Source organism: Carcharhinus amblyrhynchos, chromosome 7, assembly GCF_965287045.1.
Source record: "Carcharhinus amblyrhynchos chromosome 7, sCarAmb.v2.hapA, whole genome shotgun sequence".
In the NCBI taxonomy this organism is placed as follows: domain Eukaryota; kingdom Metazoa; phylum Chordata; class Chondrichthyes; order Carcharhiniformes; family Carcharhinidae; genus Carcharhinus; species Carcharhinus amblyrhynchos.
Window position 1 is genome coordinate 103,085,977 of NC_137330.1, and position 21,548 is coordinate 103,107,524.

Below are 21,548 nucleotides of genomic sequence, written 5' to 3' on the forward strand. Positions count from 1 at the left end.
AAAAGGAAGAGGCTGGCTAGGGTGAACGTTGGACCCTTAGGAGGATGAGAAGGGGGACTTAGTGGTAGGGGATGGGGAAATGGCTGAGGTCTTGAATAACTTTTTTGTTTGTCTTCATGGAGGAGGACATGAATAATTTGCCGGGTGTTAGAGATGGAAAGGTGGTAGGACTGGAGGGACTCAATGACATTAATGTTACTAGAGAGGCAGTGCTCAGACTGGAGGGGCTGATCGTGGACAAGTCCCCAGGATCAGATGGAATGCATCCGAGGGTTCTGAATGAAATGGCAGAGGTGATAGTGGATGCCTTGGTGGTTATTTTCCAGACGTCGCTGGATTCCGGGGAAGTGCCGGAAGATTGGAAAGCAGCTAATGTTACGCCGTTGTTTAAGAAGGGTGCCAGGCAAAAGGCGGGGAATTACAGGCCGGTTAGTTTAACATCTGTTGTAGGTAAAATGTTAGAATCTGTCATCAAGGAGGAAATAGCGAGGCATCTTGAGGGGAATTGCTTGATAGAGCAGACGCAGCATGGTTTCGTTAAGGGGAAGTCGTGTCTGACAAATTTACTGGAGTTCTGTGAGGATGTGTCTAGGGCAGTGGATAGAGGAGAGCTGGTGGATGTGGTCTTGATTTTCAAAAGGCGTTTGACAAGGTGCCTCAAGATGTTATTGCAGAAGGTCAGGGGCATGGAGTTGGGGTAGGGTGTTAGTGTGGACAGAGGACTGGTTGTCAAATAGGAGACAGAGTAGGGGTCAATGGGTGCTATTCAGATTGGCAGTTGGTGACTAGAGGAGTGCCCCAGGGGGTCAGTGCTGGGGCCTCAGCTATTTACCATTTATATAGATGATCTGGAGGGAACCGAGTGTATGGTGTCGAAATTTGCTGATGACACCAAGATTGGGGGGAACGGCAAATTGCGCGGAGGGTGTGGAGAGTCTACAGAAGGATCTAGATAGGCTGGGCGAATGGGCCAGGAAATGGCAAATGGAATTTAATGTTGGCAAGTGCGAGGTGGTCCACTTTGGTAGGAATAATGGTAGGAAGGATTATTACTTATGTGGAGAAAAACTGCAGCAGGTGACGGTGCAGAGGGACCTCGGGGTCCTTGTGCATGAGTCGCAAAAACCCAGCTTGCAGGTGGTCAGGAAGGCGAATGGGATCCTGGCCTTCATAGCGAGGGGGATTGAATATAAAAGTAGGGAGGTCTTGCTGCTGCTGTATAGGGCATTGGTGAGGCCGCAGCTGGAGTACTGTGTGCAGTTTTGGACACCGTACTTACGCAAGGATATTTTGGCCTTGGAGGGAGTGCAGAGGAGGTTTACTAGGCTGATGCCAGAGTTGAGGGGGTTGAGCTATGAGGAGAGGCTGAATAAACTAGGCTTGTACTCGTTAGAGTTTAGAAGAATGAGGGGAGATCTCATTGAGACGTACAAGATGATGAATGGGATGGATAGGATAGAGGTGGAGAGACTCTTCCTGCTCAGAAAGGACAGTAGGACTGGGGGGGGGGGGGGGCACAGCCTCAAGATAGGGGGGGGGTTTAGAATGGAGTTGAGGAAGAATTTCTTCACTCAAAGGGTGGTGAATCTCTGGAATTCTCTGCCCGTTGAAGTGGTGGAGGCTACCTCGCTAAATATTTTTAAGATGCGGGTTGATGGGTTTTTGATGAGAGGGGAATAAAGGTTATGGGGAGAGGGTGGGAATGTGGAACTGAGCCACGACAGATCAGCCATGATCTTATTGAATGGCAGGGCAGGCTCGAAGGGCCAGATGGCCTACTCCTGCTCCTATTTCTTATGTTCTTAACTCCAAATACAGATTATAGGAGAACCCTCCCATCCCATAAATTAGCCTACAACTGTTGCGTCTTTTAGATAAAAGGGGACCAAAACTACATGCAGTATTCCAGTTGAGGCTGCATCAACACAAGTCACTGAAGATGGCAGGGCATAAAGCAGTTAAAGCATATTAGGTATTGTGATCACTGACTTTGTATAAGACAGCAGTTTGGCCTAATATGGAATACTGCATCCAGTTTTGGGTGCTATATTCTCCAAGATCAAAACAATGTTTTTCAGAAGGTAGCCCCAGATGACTAGACTTGTCAGGGGTGGGGGGGGGGGCGTGCAGTGAGAGAAGGAGAGCTATGGTTATGGGAGTTGGATGATCAGCATTGAGCTGAATGAATGGCAGAGCAGACTTGAAGGGCTGAGTGATCTCTGACTGCTCTTATTTTCTACATTTCAAGCTTGAGAAAGAGCGGAGAGTTACCTAAAGGATAAAGAACTACAGCTGAGGATAGATTGGGATGGTTTACCTTAGAGGGCAGCTGAGACTTGGTAAGAGGTATTTTGGGAGCCTGAAAGATATGGAAATGAAAGCAAAGAACTCAGGGCACACATTAAAAATAACTGGCAAAGTGCATTAAAAGGATGCAAGGGAAAAAAATTCCTCCTAGAGGGTGGTTGAGTCTGCAACAAAAGTTGAGGGTTGAGGAGGCAGGTTCAATCAAGATGGGAACTGGATTGCAATCAGAAATGTGCAATGTTATAGGGATAAGACAGGGAAGTGGGTCTAGGTAGAATGTGAGAAACTCATTATGATTCAAGGAAACAGCAATGAACACATCAGAACATCTTGCAGATAAAGAACATATACATGTGATAAGGGTTGTCACATGAAGATGAACAGTTTAATGTTTAGCTGATTTTTATTGTAAGCCTAAAAGAATAGCTGCTTGAAGCCATTCAATTTTGGTTTGTCAATGGGATTCAAATTTTAGTTATTGGTCACTTATAGGGGGTTGTAATGGGCAATATAGTAGGATTAATTTCCCCTCATTTCAACATTAAGACATTCATTGTTTTTCATGATCAGACATTTAAGTACTTCATGGCCATTGAAATAATGCCATTGTTACTGGATTGGGGGGGGCAGCAGCCAGACTAGTGCTCTGGGACTCAATTGATGTCCATTCGCACAAAATGTACTTGACTCACTGCCCTTGGAAACAGCAACATAAGAGTATGTACAAAACTGGATGGTGCATTTAACATCCACCTAGGCACCAGAAGTGAGTGAACCCACTCAACCTTACAAAATCCTCTTCAACATCTAGAGGATGTCAAAATTGGGAGAACCAAACAACCTGACAACATTTGTGCAAATGTTTGCATTCTGGATAAATTGATGGAGCCTCCTCCTGAACTCTCCAAATGGCAGGCCTTTTTGAACATGTCAATAGTTATGAAGGCACTGCTTTCAGCAAATGCTATGGACTATGGCACTCACTACAAAATAAACATCTACCAGACTGAAAAATTGCCCAATTATGTTCTGTCCACAAAAAAGCGAGACAAAACCAAATGGCCAATTACTGCCTGATCAGCTTCCCCGCTCCACTGTGCTAGGTATGAATCCAACCAAAAGGAAAGGGTTGTGAATAGACAATCATTTTTGCTGCAAGAGTTTCAGGGTAGATGTTCCAAGCCCTATCATCTCCAAATGCTTCAAATGATTACCTAAACTTGTGTTACAAGTTGAATGCTCAATGATTATTGTACTTGTACTGAAGCAGTCTGCATCTACATTCAGCAGGGTATGTGCAACATTTGGATTTGAGCTAAGTGGCTATTAACTGATGCAGTGTCAGTGGATATACACAGCACTACAGTAACTCAGAGGCTCCAATAACACTTTTCAAACCTGAATCACTACCATCTAAGAAAAAGGGCAGTACATGAAAGGAATGCCCAGTTCCCCTCCAATTCACATCTTGACTTGGCACTATGCCATTCCCTCTAGTCAAAATCCTGGAGCTCCTTCCCAGCACCTTAGATGTACCCACTTCCAACAGCTTCCTCTTTAAACTTGGGAACATTCCTCCCTCTTGACTTCACTTACCTTTTCCAGATTCTGGTCCTTTAAAGGTCTTTTTGGATCTCATTTAGGACTTGCTCCCCACAGACAACTTGATTATGTCTCAGCTTCACTTAACTTCTAGATTTAGACTTATTTTCCACAGCAATCTGTAGTGCATCAAGTTGGAGATTTAAACTGCACTTTAGCATAGTCACCAAATGAACTAAAAACTTGTCTATGGGTTCCCTTCTCTGGACCCCTTTGCAAGGCACCAGCACACATCCATGAACTACTTCAACAGGTGCAAAGCCTCATTAAAAATGTACACAAACCATTGCAGGCCTGCTATCTCCAATTTGGATTCAGGTTTCACTTTTTAACATTCAAAATAGTTTTTGTTCTTCATCTATTGCCTAATAATAGCAATAGAGATACATTTAAACACTATTTAAACAAGGAAGGAGTTATCCCCAGAATAGGCATGTGGGGCTTCTGTTTAATGCCTTGTCCAAAAGAAAATTGCAGAACTCCTTCAGTACTTCACTCAAAATTGTCAGCCTTTGGACTTGCCAGAGTTAAACATCTGTGTTTGAATGGTAGCAATGTGATGCTGATTGGTTATCAGTTTAAAAACCCAACTGGGTTACTTCTGGGTATCAGCAGTTGGGCAATTTATTGAATAGTCAAGTACATATACCAGTGATAAGTTAGCTAGAAACTTGAAAAAGATCAATTGCTTATAACAAGGACACTTACAGTAGATGTGCATACTGGTAATATTTTTAAAACTTTACTTTTCACAGTGAAGGCCAAAGCTTAAGTGACCATTTTAAGAATAGATGCCATACATTCAAGGCCTTCATGTTAAATTTACTGCAAAGTTTGCAATTCTGTTTAAAATTTCAGCACATTCTGAAGTTTGCCAACTGCTGGCAAAGATTATTTAAGGGGTTAACTAGGGCAGTGAAAGAGATTCTAGTTGGATTTTCTCATTCAAGACATTTTGCCAGAGTTTCTGCATTGTTAGATCCAATTGCTACCTCATCTTTGTCCAGAGAACAGTTCCACTAGTTCCCAATGTCCAAACAGAATGAACCTTTGATGAACAGAAGGCTCAAATTACACTTAATTTTGATCATATTTGCAGCTTTATGGCCAACTACCATACTAGGAGGTAAATCAAAAGTGACTGGTTAGCCTTTTTCAAAAAAAATTGCATTTTTCCAACAGATCAGATGCCACCTGAATGCAAGTATCTAATATCAGCAACTGTTTTGCAGATGCACTAGTTGAATTGATCTTGAGTTTTGCAGTCAATATCAGAACACGTTCCTTCGAGTGCCAGAGGTCAAACTATTGATAACATTAACTCAAGTGCCAGGATTCATCTAATGCATTCTTGAAGTCCTGTCCATCAACTCCACTGCAGCTCAATTTCTAGAGAACTGAAACAAATCTGCAACATGTTTCACCATCACCATACTACCTCACCATGAAATGGTTCTCCTTTTTGTGAGCTCCCAAAATTAGTGTAATTGTTTCAAGACTCTGCACCAACACAACTGCAGTTGTCTCAAACAGCATTCACGCTATTAGCAATTGCCAACTTCAGAAGTGCATAAATTTTTCAAATCCCAAATTTGTTGGGAGGCTGGGGGCAGAAAAATGCTTTGTTTTCCATAGGTGCAACATATTTCAAACATGAAACAAAATCACTTACTCATCCACTGGTGATTAAGTTCACAAAAAAATGAATACCATGATGTTCTCCTGACCTGTTGCTAATACCTTTTCCCAAATATGCCAGTTCCCTACACAAGATAGTGCTTACCCTTGCTATTACATTTGTTTAGCACAGTTGCTTTTTATTGACTGAGCAGTTGATCCAACAGGGTAAACGAACAGACACTGCCTGTTTCTAGTATCATTGGAGTTTCCCGTCTTTTCAGCAAATAACCAGCAAGTCTTCCACGTTGAGAACACACAAAAGACCACTGTTTAAAGTCTGTTACAAGTAGGCATACATTAACAAGTAGGTGTACATTAACAATACAAATGAAGTTACTGTAAAAATCCCCTTTTCACCACAGAAACCTGTTTAGGTACACTGACTGAAGATTAGCATAGCCAATGCACCTAACCAGCACATTTTTCAGATAAGTGGAGCATCTGGAGGAAACCCATGCAGACTTGGGAGTGTGCAGACTCTACACAGCAGTGACCCAAGCAGCTGGGTCCCTGGCAATGTAGTGCTAAACACTGTGCTGCCATGCTACCCTGTAGTGCTTTACTTACCAAAATAGAACTGCCAGCTAGATTTACCATATGAGGCAATTAGCTAACAGAATGGACTACATAAATTATACCAAAGAGGAGGAAAATTCAAAGACTAAAACTATTCAACTGATGCCTCAGCATGGCTAGCTGCTGAATGACCAGGAGAGTGATCCATCATGTTTGGCAAATTGTCAGTCTTGTTTTCTGCCCCTTCTTGCAGCTCATACCCAAACCAAAATGCAAACATTCAGAAGTATTTCACATTAATCCATGTCACATCTTTTGTAATTGCAGGTTTCAGCTGGAGACCTCAAACGTGGGATTTGATTTGACATTGTTTTGGAATTGCCGAAGTGTCAGAAGCTGAGTGTGCAATGAGCTTATTCAGTTCTGACAATTTAACACCAAAAAAGAGCTTCCCTGTGCCAAGGCTCCATAAATAATGCATTAAGCCAGATCGCATCCCAATTGATCCCAAGACGAGCTTCTAATCTCATTTGTGCCATTATTAGACCATTTCCACTACAAACATCTGGTGTAGCTTGCCTCAGCTCATCAGCTCCCAAAACCCTCATTAATGCAGTTTCTCCATCAGTGACTATGCCACGCACCTGCGCATTTGGCCCTGGAGGGAGTGCAGAGGAGGTTTACTAGGCTGATACCGGAGTTGAGGGGATTGAGCTATGAGGAGAGGCTGAATAAACTAGGCTTGTACTCGTTAGAGTTTAGAAGAATGAGGGGAGATCTCATTGAGACGTATAAGATGATGAATGGGATGGATAGGATAGAGGTGGAGAGACTCTTCCCGCTCAAAAAAGACAGTAGGACTAGGGGGCACAGCCTCAAGATAAAGGGGAGGCGGTTTAGAACAGAGTTGAGGAGGAACTTCTTCACTCAAAGGGTGGTGAATCTCTGGAATTCTCTGCCCGTTGAAGTGGTGGAGGCTGCCTCGCTAAATATTTTTAAGAAGCGGGTTGATGGGTTCTTGATAAGAGAGGGGATTAAGGGTTATGGGGAGAGGGCGGGAAAGTGGAACTGAGCCACAACAGATCAGCCATGATCTTATTGAATGGCGGGGCAGGCTCGAAGGGCTAGATGGCCTACTCCTGCTCCTATTTCTTATGTTCTTATTTCTTATCAGGCCCCCAAGCTCTTGGATCACCTCCCTACACTTTGCTTTCCTCCAAGGATGCTCGAAATCTACCTTTTTGCTCATTTGATCCAGTTTTGGTTGCATATTTAGATTAAACTAACCTGCTTGGGCATTGATGTAAGGAAACATCCTGTGTTCATATAGCACATTTAAAAAGGAGCCTAATGGGTAGTGAGAATGAGCAACAGCAACTGTCCAAATACACCAACATTGGCTGAGAAATGATACGAGGTGGCTTCTGTGTATGGGCTCTTTTGATGATGCAAATCAATAAAAACAGCAGAATTAAGGAAAAGGTTACCAAGTGTTTTGAGCTAGCAACAAACTATTTTACACTCATCCTATCTCAACCCAAAAATCAAGACCAGTTATGAGAATAACTGGTTTACCATCTTCCAAGTTACAGTGTTAACAAATCTCACTTACCATTGAATTCACAAAGGGTAAAAGCAGTTGCTGACAAGGAGAGAAGCTAGTTTTCAGAAGGTAGCTCCACAAACAAGGCCTACAGAATTGGCAAGCCCATCAGCTAAAACGCAGTTCAAATAGAAAGCAGGTGCTGATTATCAAAATGACAGCAGCTGCAACTGGAGTAAATTTTGGCACTACACTGCAAATCATGGAGCAGCATCATTCCAAAAAATGTAGTATTTGATGGATATGGGTCAAGTCAAGAGATCAGGTGCTGCAGAAAAATCTATTTCAGGAGGTAGAGAACTGATGTATTTCAATTTTCCAATGATAGGTGTTGTATTGTGCTGCTGCACATCAGTAAAAACTTCAAAATCCCCCAAGCACTGCACTGTTCTGCAGGCTCTTCTCTATTTTTCCTGTCAGAAATAGCCTCATTTCTCTCCCCCCAAACTTGTATTCCATCCCAAATATTTGTCCACTCAACCCATTGATATCACTTTCCTCCTCATTTTGCTTTGGTATCTTTATCAGGGAACTTGGCTACAAGACAAGTCTGTCCCTCAGTCAGAAGTTTACAGCCCTATGGCCCAAATTGTCCATGCTGCCCTTTTTTCCAAAACCCCTAAGCTAGTCCCAATTGCCTGTGTTTGGCCCACATCCCTTTACATCCATCTTCAACTGGTAAAGCCTACAGCTCGTTTGCCATCTGGCCATTCACATCCTTTACTTTTTTGTGGACAGCTATTAGCAGGCTTTTCCCCTGATTTCCATGGCTATGACTCCTTTCATTCCCTCCCCCTGCAGTTTGAATATCTCCCACTTTCTCTGCCTTTTAGCTTTGACAAGGGGTCATCTGGACTCAAAAGATCAGCTCTTTACTCTTCAGATGCTGCCAGACCTGCTGAGATTTTCCAGCATTCTCTTTTGGTTTCAGATTCCACATCCACAGTAATTTGCTTTTACCCATATAACTGTCTTGTGCTTTTTAAAAAAGATAAAATGACAAAATTGTACCTTCAACCAAGTCATAAAGATGACTGGAAACCCCCAATTGCATCCACTAACAGTTTTCCAATCCAAAAGTAGCCAATGTTTGTGCAATATTTCAAATCGCTCATACTTCAGAACTAGTAACAGCTGTTTTTGCTGGAGCTGGATTCACAGCTAGCTCTGTTTAAAAACAGTTCAGTCCATTGAAAAATGTTTTGCATAAAACTTGTACTATGTCAAAAATATTCTCAGTAACCATTTTTCCTCTAACTGTAGAGAGAAATAATTCCTCAGGTTCAGTTACAATTGCTTTCCCAAACTATTAACTTTAAGAAACTACTTCATATCCTACAAAACTCTTAAATATTTTAATGTTGCCCCTCAAAAAATTAAGCAGTTGCAGTTTCGGAAGCACTGATGGAAGCTGACCAAAAATAGTACTGCAGCAAGTGCTGACTTTGCTTGGAACTAGAGAAATATAGGAATTTATAGATAAGGCGAGTTAAAATTTGCCATGGTTCAAAATTAATATGTCAGCTAATAACTTGCTTAAATTTAGCACTCCATGGTTTTAAAATAGAAATATAGTTTAAGGATATGGAGCCCAATAAAGGGTAAAACTAAGTGGCCAAAATAACAAAGACTGCAGAAAAACTATTTTACTTGGCACACTTTAGTATTAGTTTTAACAACAATATTAAAGGTTACTAGAGGCTAGTGTTCAAAACAACTAGGCTCATGGACACAGCAAAGGCCCCAAAAGTATCTTAATGAAAAAGTTGCCCCACAATCGCTGGCCAAGATTCTCCATTACAGTTGCAGCATTGGCACACATTCACACTTCAGATGGTGATAGTAATGCTGTTGAGTGCGATGGGCCAATGTCACTGGACCAGTCAGGCCAGAGGCCAGTTATTCAACAGGAACTCCCAAAAGCCTGTCCAAGACAGTTGGAAATAGTATTTACAGGGACTGGATCAAACTCCTGGCACTACACACACCAATACCACTACCACCACATGGAATTCAGCTGCTTAACTACACCACCTACAAGGGCAATGATGCTAATTTTGCCAACAATCCCACATTCTAGTCACAATAATACTAGTACATTCAGAGGAACTCAGCCCATGTGTTACATTGCTCAAGAAGTTTGTACTCTGAAAGGTATGGTATTTGCCATGGACAAAATTCAATTTAGCAAAGATGATAAATGCATAGAAGAATCAGAATCCCAGAGGCCATTTGGCCCATCAAGACTGCAACAACCACAATCCCACCTAGGCCCTACACCCATATCCCTACATATTTACCCACTAATCCCTCTAACCTATGTATCTCAGAACACTGCAGGCAATTTTAGCATGGCCAATCAACTTAACTTGGACATCTTTGAACTGTGGGAGGAAACTGGAGCACTGAGGAAACCCACGCAGACATGAGAATGTGCAAACTCCACACTGACAGTGATCCAAGCTGGGAATCAAACCCAGGTTCCTGAAGCTGTGAAGCAGCAGTGCTAACCATTGTGCTACCATGCCAGTGTCAATGCAATTTTCCATCTTAGGCAATACCCTGTTTGGATGCTAGATGACCTAGAACCCCAAATGTGGAAAACCAAACCACTGGCAGGTACCAATTCAAGCCTGAATCACAAGAATATCATGATCAACCAAAATACACTTCATCCAATTTGAGAAAGTTTAAATCAGAAAGGACCTCTTTGTACTTTCACATCTTCGACAAGCCCAAAACATTTGGATACAAAAGTTTTCTGAAACAGTCAGGTCAAATTCATAGCCAATTTGCACAAGGTACCACAAATCACAAAGGACACTATGAATAAAAGAAACTTAAATGCAACACTGACTATGAAATTGAGCAATTCATTAATTTCAGTGTTCAGATACATGCCCACAACTGAAACAAATCCACATCTGTTATGCAGGGGCTTTACAATTTCTCAGCAGAATACATTTGTGGTACAGTGCAGAATTTGGATCACCATCTTCAAATTGGACAGATCAAAGGGAACAAGAATCATCCCAAATGTAAAATGAGACAAGCTGCAAAAATATCAAGTTTCACAACTTAAAGCAAAGTTGAGACAATAGATAGCAAACCTGAGCCCAAACAAGTCCAGAGACTATATAATAAGTAGTGGAAGGTCTGCTCAAAAGAGCAAGTAGCTCTGCCAAGCAAAGTGGTAAAGACAAAGTTGTTAACCAAGTTTGTAAATTAAGTTGTAGTAGCGCAAGATCAGATCAGTACTTCTGGATCACTTCAACCCAGTTCATAATGAATAAATTTCAATCAGACCATTCTACTTCACAAATTAGGAGTTGAATGTTGGACACTGGTAGAGCATGAAAATGCAAAAATTGTATCTTAATTTGCTTAACACAATATGCTGAAATATTCAATGTCTTCTTGCCCTACTCTGGCCAGAATTATATCAGATAGCATTTCAATTATTGCACACTTAGTTTGTTCACTATGCATTATATTCAAATAGTTTGGCAGAAAGCACGATCATGCAGTTTAAGCATGTTCACCGCAAGGAAATCTCAAAATGCAGTATAGAATAAAAATGCAGTTTTATTAGTGGTGCAATATTTAGAAAATTGATGACATTTTCAAACTGATCCTCAATCTCAAGGATTTGAAAATTGATTGCTGAAACTTTGTTCCACAAAAGTTGATTTGTAATTATTAGCAAACATCAGCTTGACAGACTTCAAATCATTACAGTAAGAGAATGAAAATTTCTTTCCTGTCGTCTTGAGGATGGTTACATTGTCAGATAGTTGAGCCTACTTGCTCATTTAGACTTATGGCATCCTCAAACATTTCCCTCAAGTCAAAATCAGAAAGATCAACTATTCATCTTATGAGCACAAGATATCAGAAATCTACTCCTTGCTAAGTGACAGAGGACTATTTAATTCATGGCTATAGGCATTGCTGGTTGGCCATTTATTGCCCATCACTAGTTACTCTTATTCAGAGGGCAGCAGGATGGCAGTGGTTAGCACTGCTGTCTCACAGCTCCAGGGACCTGGGTTGGGTCACTGTGTGGAGTTTGCACATTCTCCATGTCTGCATGGGTTTCTTCCCACAGACCAAAGATATGCAGGTTAGGTGCACTGGTCATGCTAAATTGCCCCTTAATTTCCTTAGGTTAGAGGGATTAACAGGGTAACTTCATAGTTACAGGGTGGGATTGTTTTCCAACATGGGCAGAATGGCCTCCTTCTGCACTGCATGGATTCTGAAAGACCACCACATGGCTCACATGTAGGCCAGAATAGGTAAAGATAGCAGATGTCCTTCCTTGAAGGACATTAGTGAACCAGATGGATTTTTCCAACAATCGAGAATGCTTTCACGATTAGTACATTCCAGATTTCAGATACTTAGGGAATTCAAATTCTACCTTTTGCCTGGGCCTCAGCGATAACACCACAAGGCCACCTTCACATTCCATCTAATTTGGACCATTTTCGCTCTGTAGGGTCAGTCCAACCTGCTGCTTATATACCATAGCTATGGTGTGTGCTTCCATTACTTTCTCCCTGATGGCATTAACAAGCTTCCCCACAAATAATTTCATACACATTACCTTATCTATTTCTGGGGTAGTGTTCCCCACACCCCTTCAATAAATTTTCTCCAGAATTTTGACATCAATTGCCCCTACCTTTGAACTACACCATGTTGATCTTAAATGCCCCCATCAGGTCATTTCTCAATTTTTTTTCCAAAAAGGTGTCCAGACATCCCAGTTGAACATTTACACCTGCTCCGACTGCATGCAATCCACCTGAGAATAGCCCAACGTTTAACAAACTTGCATCTTTCAATTTAATCCCTCTAGAAATAATCCCTGGTGCATATCTTACATGACAGCCTAACATACATTACTATTTTCAGTAATCTGTACCCAAATCTGTCAGTATCTGTCCTTATTCTACTCAGGAAACTACCTCATACTGAGCTATATGAAAAGTAATTTGCCATTTGCCCAGTACTATCTACTCTATTCCATAGATTTTAGCATTTTCCTGCATTATAGTTACATCTATTGTGTGACAACTGCTTAAATGCACCACAATTAGCCTGAGTAAACTCATTTACAGCAGTAACTCAGCAGGACCAAGGTTAAGGATTTCAAGATAGAAACCAGTCTGCAAAACATGGAAATGCTGAGGCATGTTCTTGCAAATGCTGGAGGGCAAGTTAAAATGAAGCACAAGAAAGGACACATAGTTGAAATCTTAGATTTGTCTGTTCTATACAGAAACAGCTACAACCCAAGTTTGCAGCATGTTTCAGCATCAGGCTGGATCAGCAATACTTTTTTTGAAAAGTTAAACTGTGATCCATCTTCAGCAAAAGTCATAGTATTTATTTTGGCTTAATCATGCACAGCTCCTCATTTTGGAATCACAACCTTCAAAAAGGCAATAAGACCCCAATGACAAAGCAAATAGCCCAATATCCTCTTTCAAAGCACCATGGGGCTTCAAACAGAAACAACAAAGTATTAGCTTAAAGGTAACAAAAACATAGCACATATTCAGCAGTATATAGAACTCAATTTCTAGAGAAATACAATTGAATCCAATCCAATGAGTGACTAAAGGTCATTAAACCACTTTCACACTTACAGCAATCATGGTCTTTCAGATAAAAATTAAGTTTGAAAGTAAGTGTCAGATATCCCATAATTAATTTAAAATACTAATAGTCAGTTCTGTGACTGGACCCAACAAAACTACAACTAACTCGACTCAATACAAGTCTCAACTGTAAACTTCTTATACTCCAAGGAGAATTTACACATGACATTTTATGCATCACTGCTGTGGCCTGCTTCCAGCAAAAATACGTTGGCGTATCCTAGTCAGATTAAGGCCACATTTTGACCAGATGCCAAGATAAGCCTGAGAGATAGTGAACCTAATGTTGATTTGAATACCAAGTCCTACTAAATTAAGGGCGCAAGTAACGGAAGTTCGAACATACCGACAATTATTTGCATCTCAAAACTTTTACTTAAAAGCAAACCAACACAGCAAGCACGCCATTCCGGTACTTGGTAGTTTCAGTAATTAATACTTCCTCTTTTTAGGAGAAAATTTCCCCACAAGACAACACTGGTTAACAAGTCTCTTCACGCAGTACATACATTCCGATACTCAGTTAGTTAAATGTAGTGAGTGGGGCCCTGTGGACACAGGACCTTCCAGTGGGACACACTCGGGGGGGGGGGGAAGGGGGGGGGGGGGAAGGGGGGGGGAAGGGGTGTGAGGCGGGATGTCACTGGGCTCGGGAGCCACCTCCGCCTCCCCACGAAATTCAGACACCGCGGGCATGCCTCCAGCGAGAATGGAAGGAAACACCCACTTCATGCCACCGTCACCCGGGAGAAAGCACTGACATTTGCAGCCAGTAAGGCGACCCCGCCGCACCCACCCACCGACCGGCCTACCGAGCGCTTCCCTCCCGCCTCCTCACCTTGATCCGGACCTCGTAGGTGGTGTAGCGCTGCCTGCCCACCCCCATGGTCTGCGGGGTGCCCACGTCGATCTCCAGGAAGTTGCTGGGCGGCCCGTAAGCGTCGTTGAGATTCTGGGGCTTGGCCAGGAGCCGCCGAGTGTCAGGCACAGCCTCCGCCATCTTGCTCTCCCTCTGCCTGTAGCTGGCGCCGCTGACGCTTCTTGTCGCCGTCCGTCCACCAGCTGACAGCGAGGCGGCCCCGCCCCCCCTGTCCCGCGCGGCATCCTGGGAGATGTAGTTCCGGCCGGCGGCAGACCTGGGACCACACAGCGGCAGCTGGAGGGACTACAGGTCCCAGGATGCCGCGCGGCGGCAGCTGGAGGGACTACAGTTCCCAGGATGCCGCACGCTGGAGGGACTACAGGTCTCAGGACGCCGCGCGGTCACTCAGCTGTCTGCTCTCCCCAACCCAGGTGATAGACTTTAAAGCACCAATTCAAGTGAGAGTGAGAGACAACCAAGACAGTTGGTTTTTCTGGTTTATTTTTGGGCAAGACAGTTGTTAGGTATGTGTGTATGTCTCTGTATGGAGTTTTTTTTAAATTGGTACCTTTAGGTGTTTCAGTTCTAATCAAAAAAGCCATTTCAAATTAAGTCCAATCATGATTTCCCACACGAGGAACAAACCAGATCCAAGCTGACAACACGAAACATTGCTTCCCATCTTGGGCTCGATCAAACAAAATCCAGGCTGACAGGTTGAGGATTTGCCGCCCTCCCAGGCTTGATCTAAGACCGAGATGGTTTTGAAAAATTGCATCAACTAAGCCTCAGTTTAACCTCATTGGCTACCCTGATCCTTTACTCTATCCTAGCTTAAGCAAGCCACGATCACAAACGTCAGCACACCCCCAGTGCAATAAGCCAGCCTTGCCCCTGCTTAACCATGCTCTCAACCCTGCCAGGTAAGTAGTTTGTGCGTAAGGTTTATCTGTTTTAAAATTTGTATTAACATAATCAATTCAAATTAAAGATCAATATCTCCAATCAATAGTTTTGAAGAACATGTAATAGATGTCATTTATTGTGGAAATGGGTTGAAATTTGTGTTAACATTGGCTGATCATAAATTGCACACCTGACGTGTAATGATGCACACCCACAGACATCGTCAGTAACACGAAAGGAATTTATTAATAGGAAAAACAGTACAGAAGCTCGCAACTCACCAACAGACTCAGCCTCTTCATGCCTTCTTTCCAAGAGAGGACTCCACCCCCAGGGAGATTATCCACCAACAGCCCCAATTGGTCCCTCAAGACGACTGACCCTCTTCTGCTATATTGCCCTTAGAGGGACAGTCACCCTACATCCATCGCCCTTTAACTCCTTTATACAATCTTCAAAACAAAGTTACTCAAGTCCAAATTCTAACCAAACAAGTTGGACAATTATAAATCGAGTCTAAAGGATTTTTTATGTTTCTTGCAACATAGTGTAATTCTGTAGTCTGAGAATTCCACCAGATTGCCATTTACGCTGCAATAACAGGTACCTTTTGTGACACAGGCCATTATTATTACCTACTTCGGAAACTACTTCAGAAACATCAGTTATGTCAATAACAGGTCGATCAGGTACTTCAGTGCATATAGCTTCAAAAACATTTTGTGATGGCAACACTGACTGCTAAAGCGTCTCTCCACTCCTCATGTAATCCATAGGTTTATGAATGACTCAATTCTTCACTGAACTTGCTCTTATTTTCTGATTGCTTTTTTATGGAGTTAAGCTTATTTTACATTGTATTAACTTCAGTTAAACCCCTTTTGGCTTCATTGTTGGTCAGGTCTGTCTCTGACAAAATGTTGACTTGCTTTCATTCTGCAATCCTCTTGTTGCCCTTCATTTGGCCATCTAGTATATTTTGTTGTCCTGAAGTTTTTTGATGCCGTCTTTCTGGGGTCTTTCAGTGCCCTCCGTACGGGATCTTTTCCAATTTTTCTGTCCGCTGCAATTTGTTTCTTCTTGTGGTTGTTGCATTAAATGCATTACTGCTTTAAGACTGCCATTTTTAAAAGAAACGATTAGCAGCTGCTGGTTCTTTCTATGTGCTTTCCTGTGCTTCTGAAGTTTTAGCAGGGATCTGCTGTTTTTCTCGTGAATTTTTAAAACTTCACTTCCTTTCACTATTGGAAAGTTCTCAGCGATCTTTGCAGCTTTTTTTTCCTGACCATTTAAAATGTCTGTTTATCCTCTGCTTTTTGATGTGCTCATTTTTGTTGACTTTACTACAGACCCAATCCAAGCCGCTGTTTATAAAACTTTTTTTACTTTTGAAAACTTTGGAACTTCACGGTCTGCAATCCTTCAGTCAGGGACAGGTTCCTGGTTCTCCCGCCCCCACCCCGTCCCGCTTCCTCTCGTGATTTTTTTTGCTTGTTCCTCATAATCCATGACTTTAAAAATGATTTTACAGGATATGGACAGCATTGCTGGCCATGCCAGAATTTATTGTCTATTCCCATGGTGGTGAGCTGCTTTCTTGAACCTCTGAAGTCCATGTGGTGTAGGTACACCCACAATGCTATTATGGAGGGAATTCAAGGATATTGATTCAGTGACAGTAAAGGAATGGCAATATTATTTCCAAGATTTATGTCTTGGATGAGGATATTTCAGGTGGTGGTGTATGCATGCATTTGCTATCCTTGCACTTCTAGGTGATAAAGATCGCAGGTTTTGAAGATGCTGTCAAAGGAGCCTCGGTTAGTTGTTGCAGCGAATCTTATAGATTGTACACACTGCTATTTAGCATTCATGGTAGGGGGAGGGGATGTTGAAGGTGGTGGACGCGGTGCCTATCAAGCAGGCTGTTTTGCCCTGGATGGTGTTGAGCTTCTTGAGTGTTGTTGGAGCTGCACTCATCCACACAAGTGGAGAGTATTCCATCAAGCTCCTGACTCGTGACTTGTAGATGATGAACAGGTGAGTCAGAGGTGAGTTACTCCGTGCAGAATATCAGTTTGTGAACAGCTCTTGTAGCCACAGTGTTTACATGGCTGGTTCAGTTCAGTTTTTGAACAATCAGTATGCTGAGATTAGGAGATTCAGTGAGGGTAATTCCATTGAATGTCAAGGGGGAGTAGTTGGATTATCTCTTGACGGTCATTACCTGGCATTTGTGTGGTATGACTTCTCAGCACAAACCTGAAATGTTGTCCAGTTCTTGCTGCATATCGACACAGTATCTTAGTAGTTGCAAATGGTGCTGAACATTGTGCAACCATCACTGAACATCTCCACTTCTGACCATATGATGAAGGGCAGGTCATTGATGAAGCAGCTGAAGATGTTTAGGCCTCGAACACTCCCCTGAAGAACTTGTAAAGTGATGTCCTGGGACTGAGAAGTTTGACCTCCAACAATTACAACCATCTTCTTTTGTGCTAGGTATGATTCCAACAAATGGAGAATTTTCCACCTGATTCCCATTGATTTTAATTTTGCTTGGGCTCCTTGATGCCACATTTGGTTAAATGCTGTGTCGATATCAAGTGTAGTCACACTCACTTCAAATTCAGCTCATTTGTCCAGTTTTGGACTCATAGGTTGAGTAGCTCTACACCCAGTAAAAATGCCACCCATTCCCACCTGTGAAATGTCATCTGTCTCCATCTCTACCATACCCCATTGTCATCGAAACTCTCACCTATGTTCTGTCACCACCAGAATAAACTTCTTTGATACTCTTCTGGCCAGTGTCCCAAAGTTGCACTAATAACAAACTCTAATTCATTCAGTACCTTACCTCCTGTATTGAACTCAGTCACCTATCACCTATCAGCCCTAAGATGTGCGGGTTAGGTTGATTGGTCATGCTAAGAAATTGCCCCTTAGTATCCAGGGATGTGTAGGTTAGAGAGATTAGTGGGTATAATGTGTAGGGATATGGGGATAGGGCCTGGATGGGATTGTGTTCGGTGCAGGCTCAATGGGCCAAAGGCCTCTTTCTGCACTGTAGGGTTCTATGTTCTATGTCTATGTCTATCACTGCTGCCCTTGCTAATCTCAATACCCTCCCCTTTCCTCTGTGCAAGGACTTCAAATTTTTGACTCTGTTTCAAATCTCTTTGTCTCTATAACCTCCTCACATCCTCTGTTCCTTTAACTGTGGTTTGCTGAGCATCCGCTGCTGTTGATGGTAGTGTCTGTCACCTTTCTTCCACTTGCTAGAATTCTTTACTTAACTAACAATTCCAAACACTACAGACTGAGAGAAGAAATTCTTCCACATCAACAGTTTGACAGCACACATGCTGGAAAGGTTCAAGATATGTTGCGGACAAGAAAAACATTGTATGGCTTCCTTTCCAATTCCCTAACTCTCCTAAAGGGGTGCTAGGCTACATTTCTACAAGGGTTGGCAACTCATAATACAAGTGGCCATTTTTCATGTGTAAGCTTTGGTGGTGAATACCTGCAGCTAATTACCTTTGGGGAGGTATTTTGGTGCCCAGTTCTGTCCCAATATCCATGGAGTTTCCAGCAGTGAGATCAGGATTTGCTGTCCCCAGTATAGTGGTTCATGAGAAGCAAGAACATGACCTAGATTTTCATATCCTTTAACCCGATTCTGTGGCCAATTGTAGAATTGCCCCCTCAGCTCAATCTGAGATGAATTCAATAGATGGAGGGACTGAACAAAGCATCTTCCAGGCTTGGCTCAGTGCTATATTTAGCGATACGTTTACAAACTGAGTGACTGGTGGAGATTATGCATGTCATATTTTACATGTATGGAAGAATATAAGTTTATTTGTTAGTCACAAGTAAGGTTTACGTTAACGTTGCAATGAAGTTACTGTGAAATTCCCCTAGTCGCCACATTCTGATGACTGTTTGAGTCAATGCACCTAACCAGCACGTCTTGGAGACTGTGGGAGGAATCTGGAGCACCCAGAGGAAACCCACACAGACATGGGGAGAATGTGCAAATTCCACACAGACAGTAACCCAAGCTGTGAATCGAACCCAGATCCCTGGCACTGTGAGACAGCAATGCTAACCACTGTGCCACTGGGCTGCCATGTATAGAAGAAGATAGAGCATACCAATCATCACATAGCTAATCACAATGATTAATAATTTAATTAAGTGATAATTAATCATTTAGTTCTAATTGAGCAAATAAGACAAAATGCCGTGATCAACAATGTTTACAGATCACATTGAGATATGTGGTGGGAATGATGAGAACATGATTAAATATTTGGAGAACTGGAGGAAAGCACAAGAAGACGGAGCTATTAAGATCTGTAGGTTAATGATCCAGTAGATGGTCAGTTTGAGCTTAGGTAAGTGGATCAGTGCAAAATTGTGAAGATTGTGGGAGAAGAACTGGAGAAAGTGAGTAGCTTCAAGCACCTGGGAGTAGTGATAATTGGGAGAAGCTGAAAGAAGATTAAGAAACAAATAGAGCCTGGAAATAGGCTGTTTGACCCAAATAGTTCATGCCAGTTGGTGTGCTCTGTATTCTGTGCATATAAAATATAACATGCCCAACTGGTTCATACGAGGGCTTATGCTCTAGCTTACTTGCACCTTCTCCCTATCTTATCTTACTAACAACATAACCTTCTATTGGCTTTCCCCCATGTACTTTTCCAGCCTTCACTTCAATTCTATACTATTATATATGCTCTACTATACTATTCACCACAATCATTTCCTGACGTACTGAGTTCCACATTCTCGCTGGTCTTTTGAGTAAAGAAATTTTCTTGGAAACAAGTGTAAACACCTTCTCTGTATCTCCTGTATCACAACCATTCATAAAGATCTTTATTAAGTCACCCCCCCAACCTTCTCTTTTCAAGAGGAAAGAGATCTATCCTGTTCTCCCCTGCCTGATGGGCATAACCTCGTGGTTCAGGAATCATCTTTATAAATCTTTTTACAACTTCTTAAGTGTCTTTTCTATAAAATGGCAACCAGAAACATATACAGTACTCCAAGCCTTTAATCCGAATTTGCAGTATCTAATTAATACTTAGGCTCCTCTCCATATCACATCGTGACTGAGAAGGCAGTAATCAGGTATCCATGGCTCCTCTTGTGACGGACACTTCTTGCGTGCTGACAGTGTGATCACCAGGATCAGACATGTGAGCTATTTTTCCTGTTACAGTTTTCTATAGATATCATTGCTTTAGATGTAATATCCAAGGCATAAAAAGTTGATTAATTTTTCCTCTAATCGACCTCAGGATTTGGCATGTCTTTGTGAAGGAAGGACCTAATTCTACGAATTGCAGTGAAATAAATGATCATTTACTCTCTTTCTTAATTGTATGAGAAATGTTGACTAGAACACCCCATTCTTTTTAAATGGTGATGTGGAAACTTTAGAGCACACACATTGTGTTTTCTTATTTAAACTCTTAAGCAAATGATTGTAATTCTAGCAGTTCAGCATTTTCCAACCAATGCAGAAACTTCTAATTCCAAGTTAACACTGCAAATAAATGAACCAAGCAAGTATGTATCTGCTTAATTTAATTGTCCAATTTCCATTTGGCAGACCCTCCAGGAATCAGCACTTCCAACAGTGCAGAGTTTCCTCAGGACTGCACTCAGTGTATTATCAGTTCATGTCTGTTGAAGTGAGGCTTCAAGGCAAAACCTTCCAATTCATGGGTGAGTGTGACAAACTGAGCAAAAATTACATCCAACACCAAGCAGAGGATGCAATTTGAGTCTTACACTCAATTAAGCTACCATAATGATGATTGATGTTTTCCAGGAAGGAAGCTAATTCTGATCCTGTTGAATAAACTGGAACTGTGTAATGTATCAGAGCTACTCTGTGACTAATTACTTTAATGTGTAAATAAAGAAAAACTGTTCTCCTATAGTTATTTAACTTGAATTTGACTTAATTTATTATTGTCACATGTATTAGTATACAGTGAAAAGAATTGCTTCATTTGTGCTATAAAGACAGAGCATACGGTTCATAGAGAAGGAAACAAGAGAGTGCAGAATGTAGCGTTACAGTCATAGCTAGGGTGCAGAGAAAGATCAACTTAATGCAAGGTAAACATGATGACAGCAAAGAAGAAGCTGTTCTTGGGTTGGTTGGTACATGACCTTAGAATTTTGTATCTTTTTCCCAATAGAAGAAGGTGGAAGAGAGAATGTCCAGGGTGTGTGGTGTCCTTAGTTATGCTGACTGCTTTGCTGAGGCAGTGGGAAGTATAAACAGAGTCAATGGATGGGAGGTTGGTTTGCATGATGGCTTGGGCTACATTTATACCTTTTGAAGTTTTTTGCAGTCTTGGGCAAAGCA

General features: G+C 41.9%; 1 protein-coding gene across 1 annotated transcript in view; it reads right to left on the minus strand.

The window, feature by feature from the left end:
* snx3 (sorting nexin 3) overlaps positions 1–14,428 on the minus strand; it is a 34,991-nt gene extending 20,563 nt beyond the window's left edge. Inside the window, exon 1 of the mRNA XM_080193380.1 lies at positions 14,216–14,428. Coding sequence (XP_080049506.1) covers positions 14,216–14,377 — 162 coding nt within the window. The 5' untranslated portion in view covers positions 14,378–14,428. The remainder of the gene's footprint in view (positions 1–14,215) is intronic.
* Positions 14,429–21,548: the final 7,120 nt, after the last annotated feature.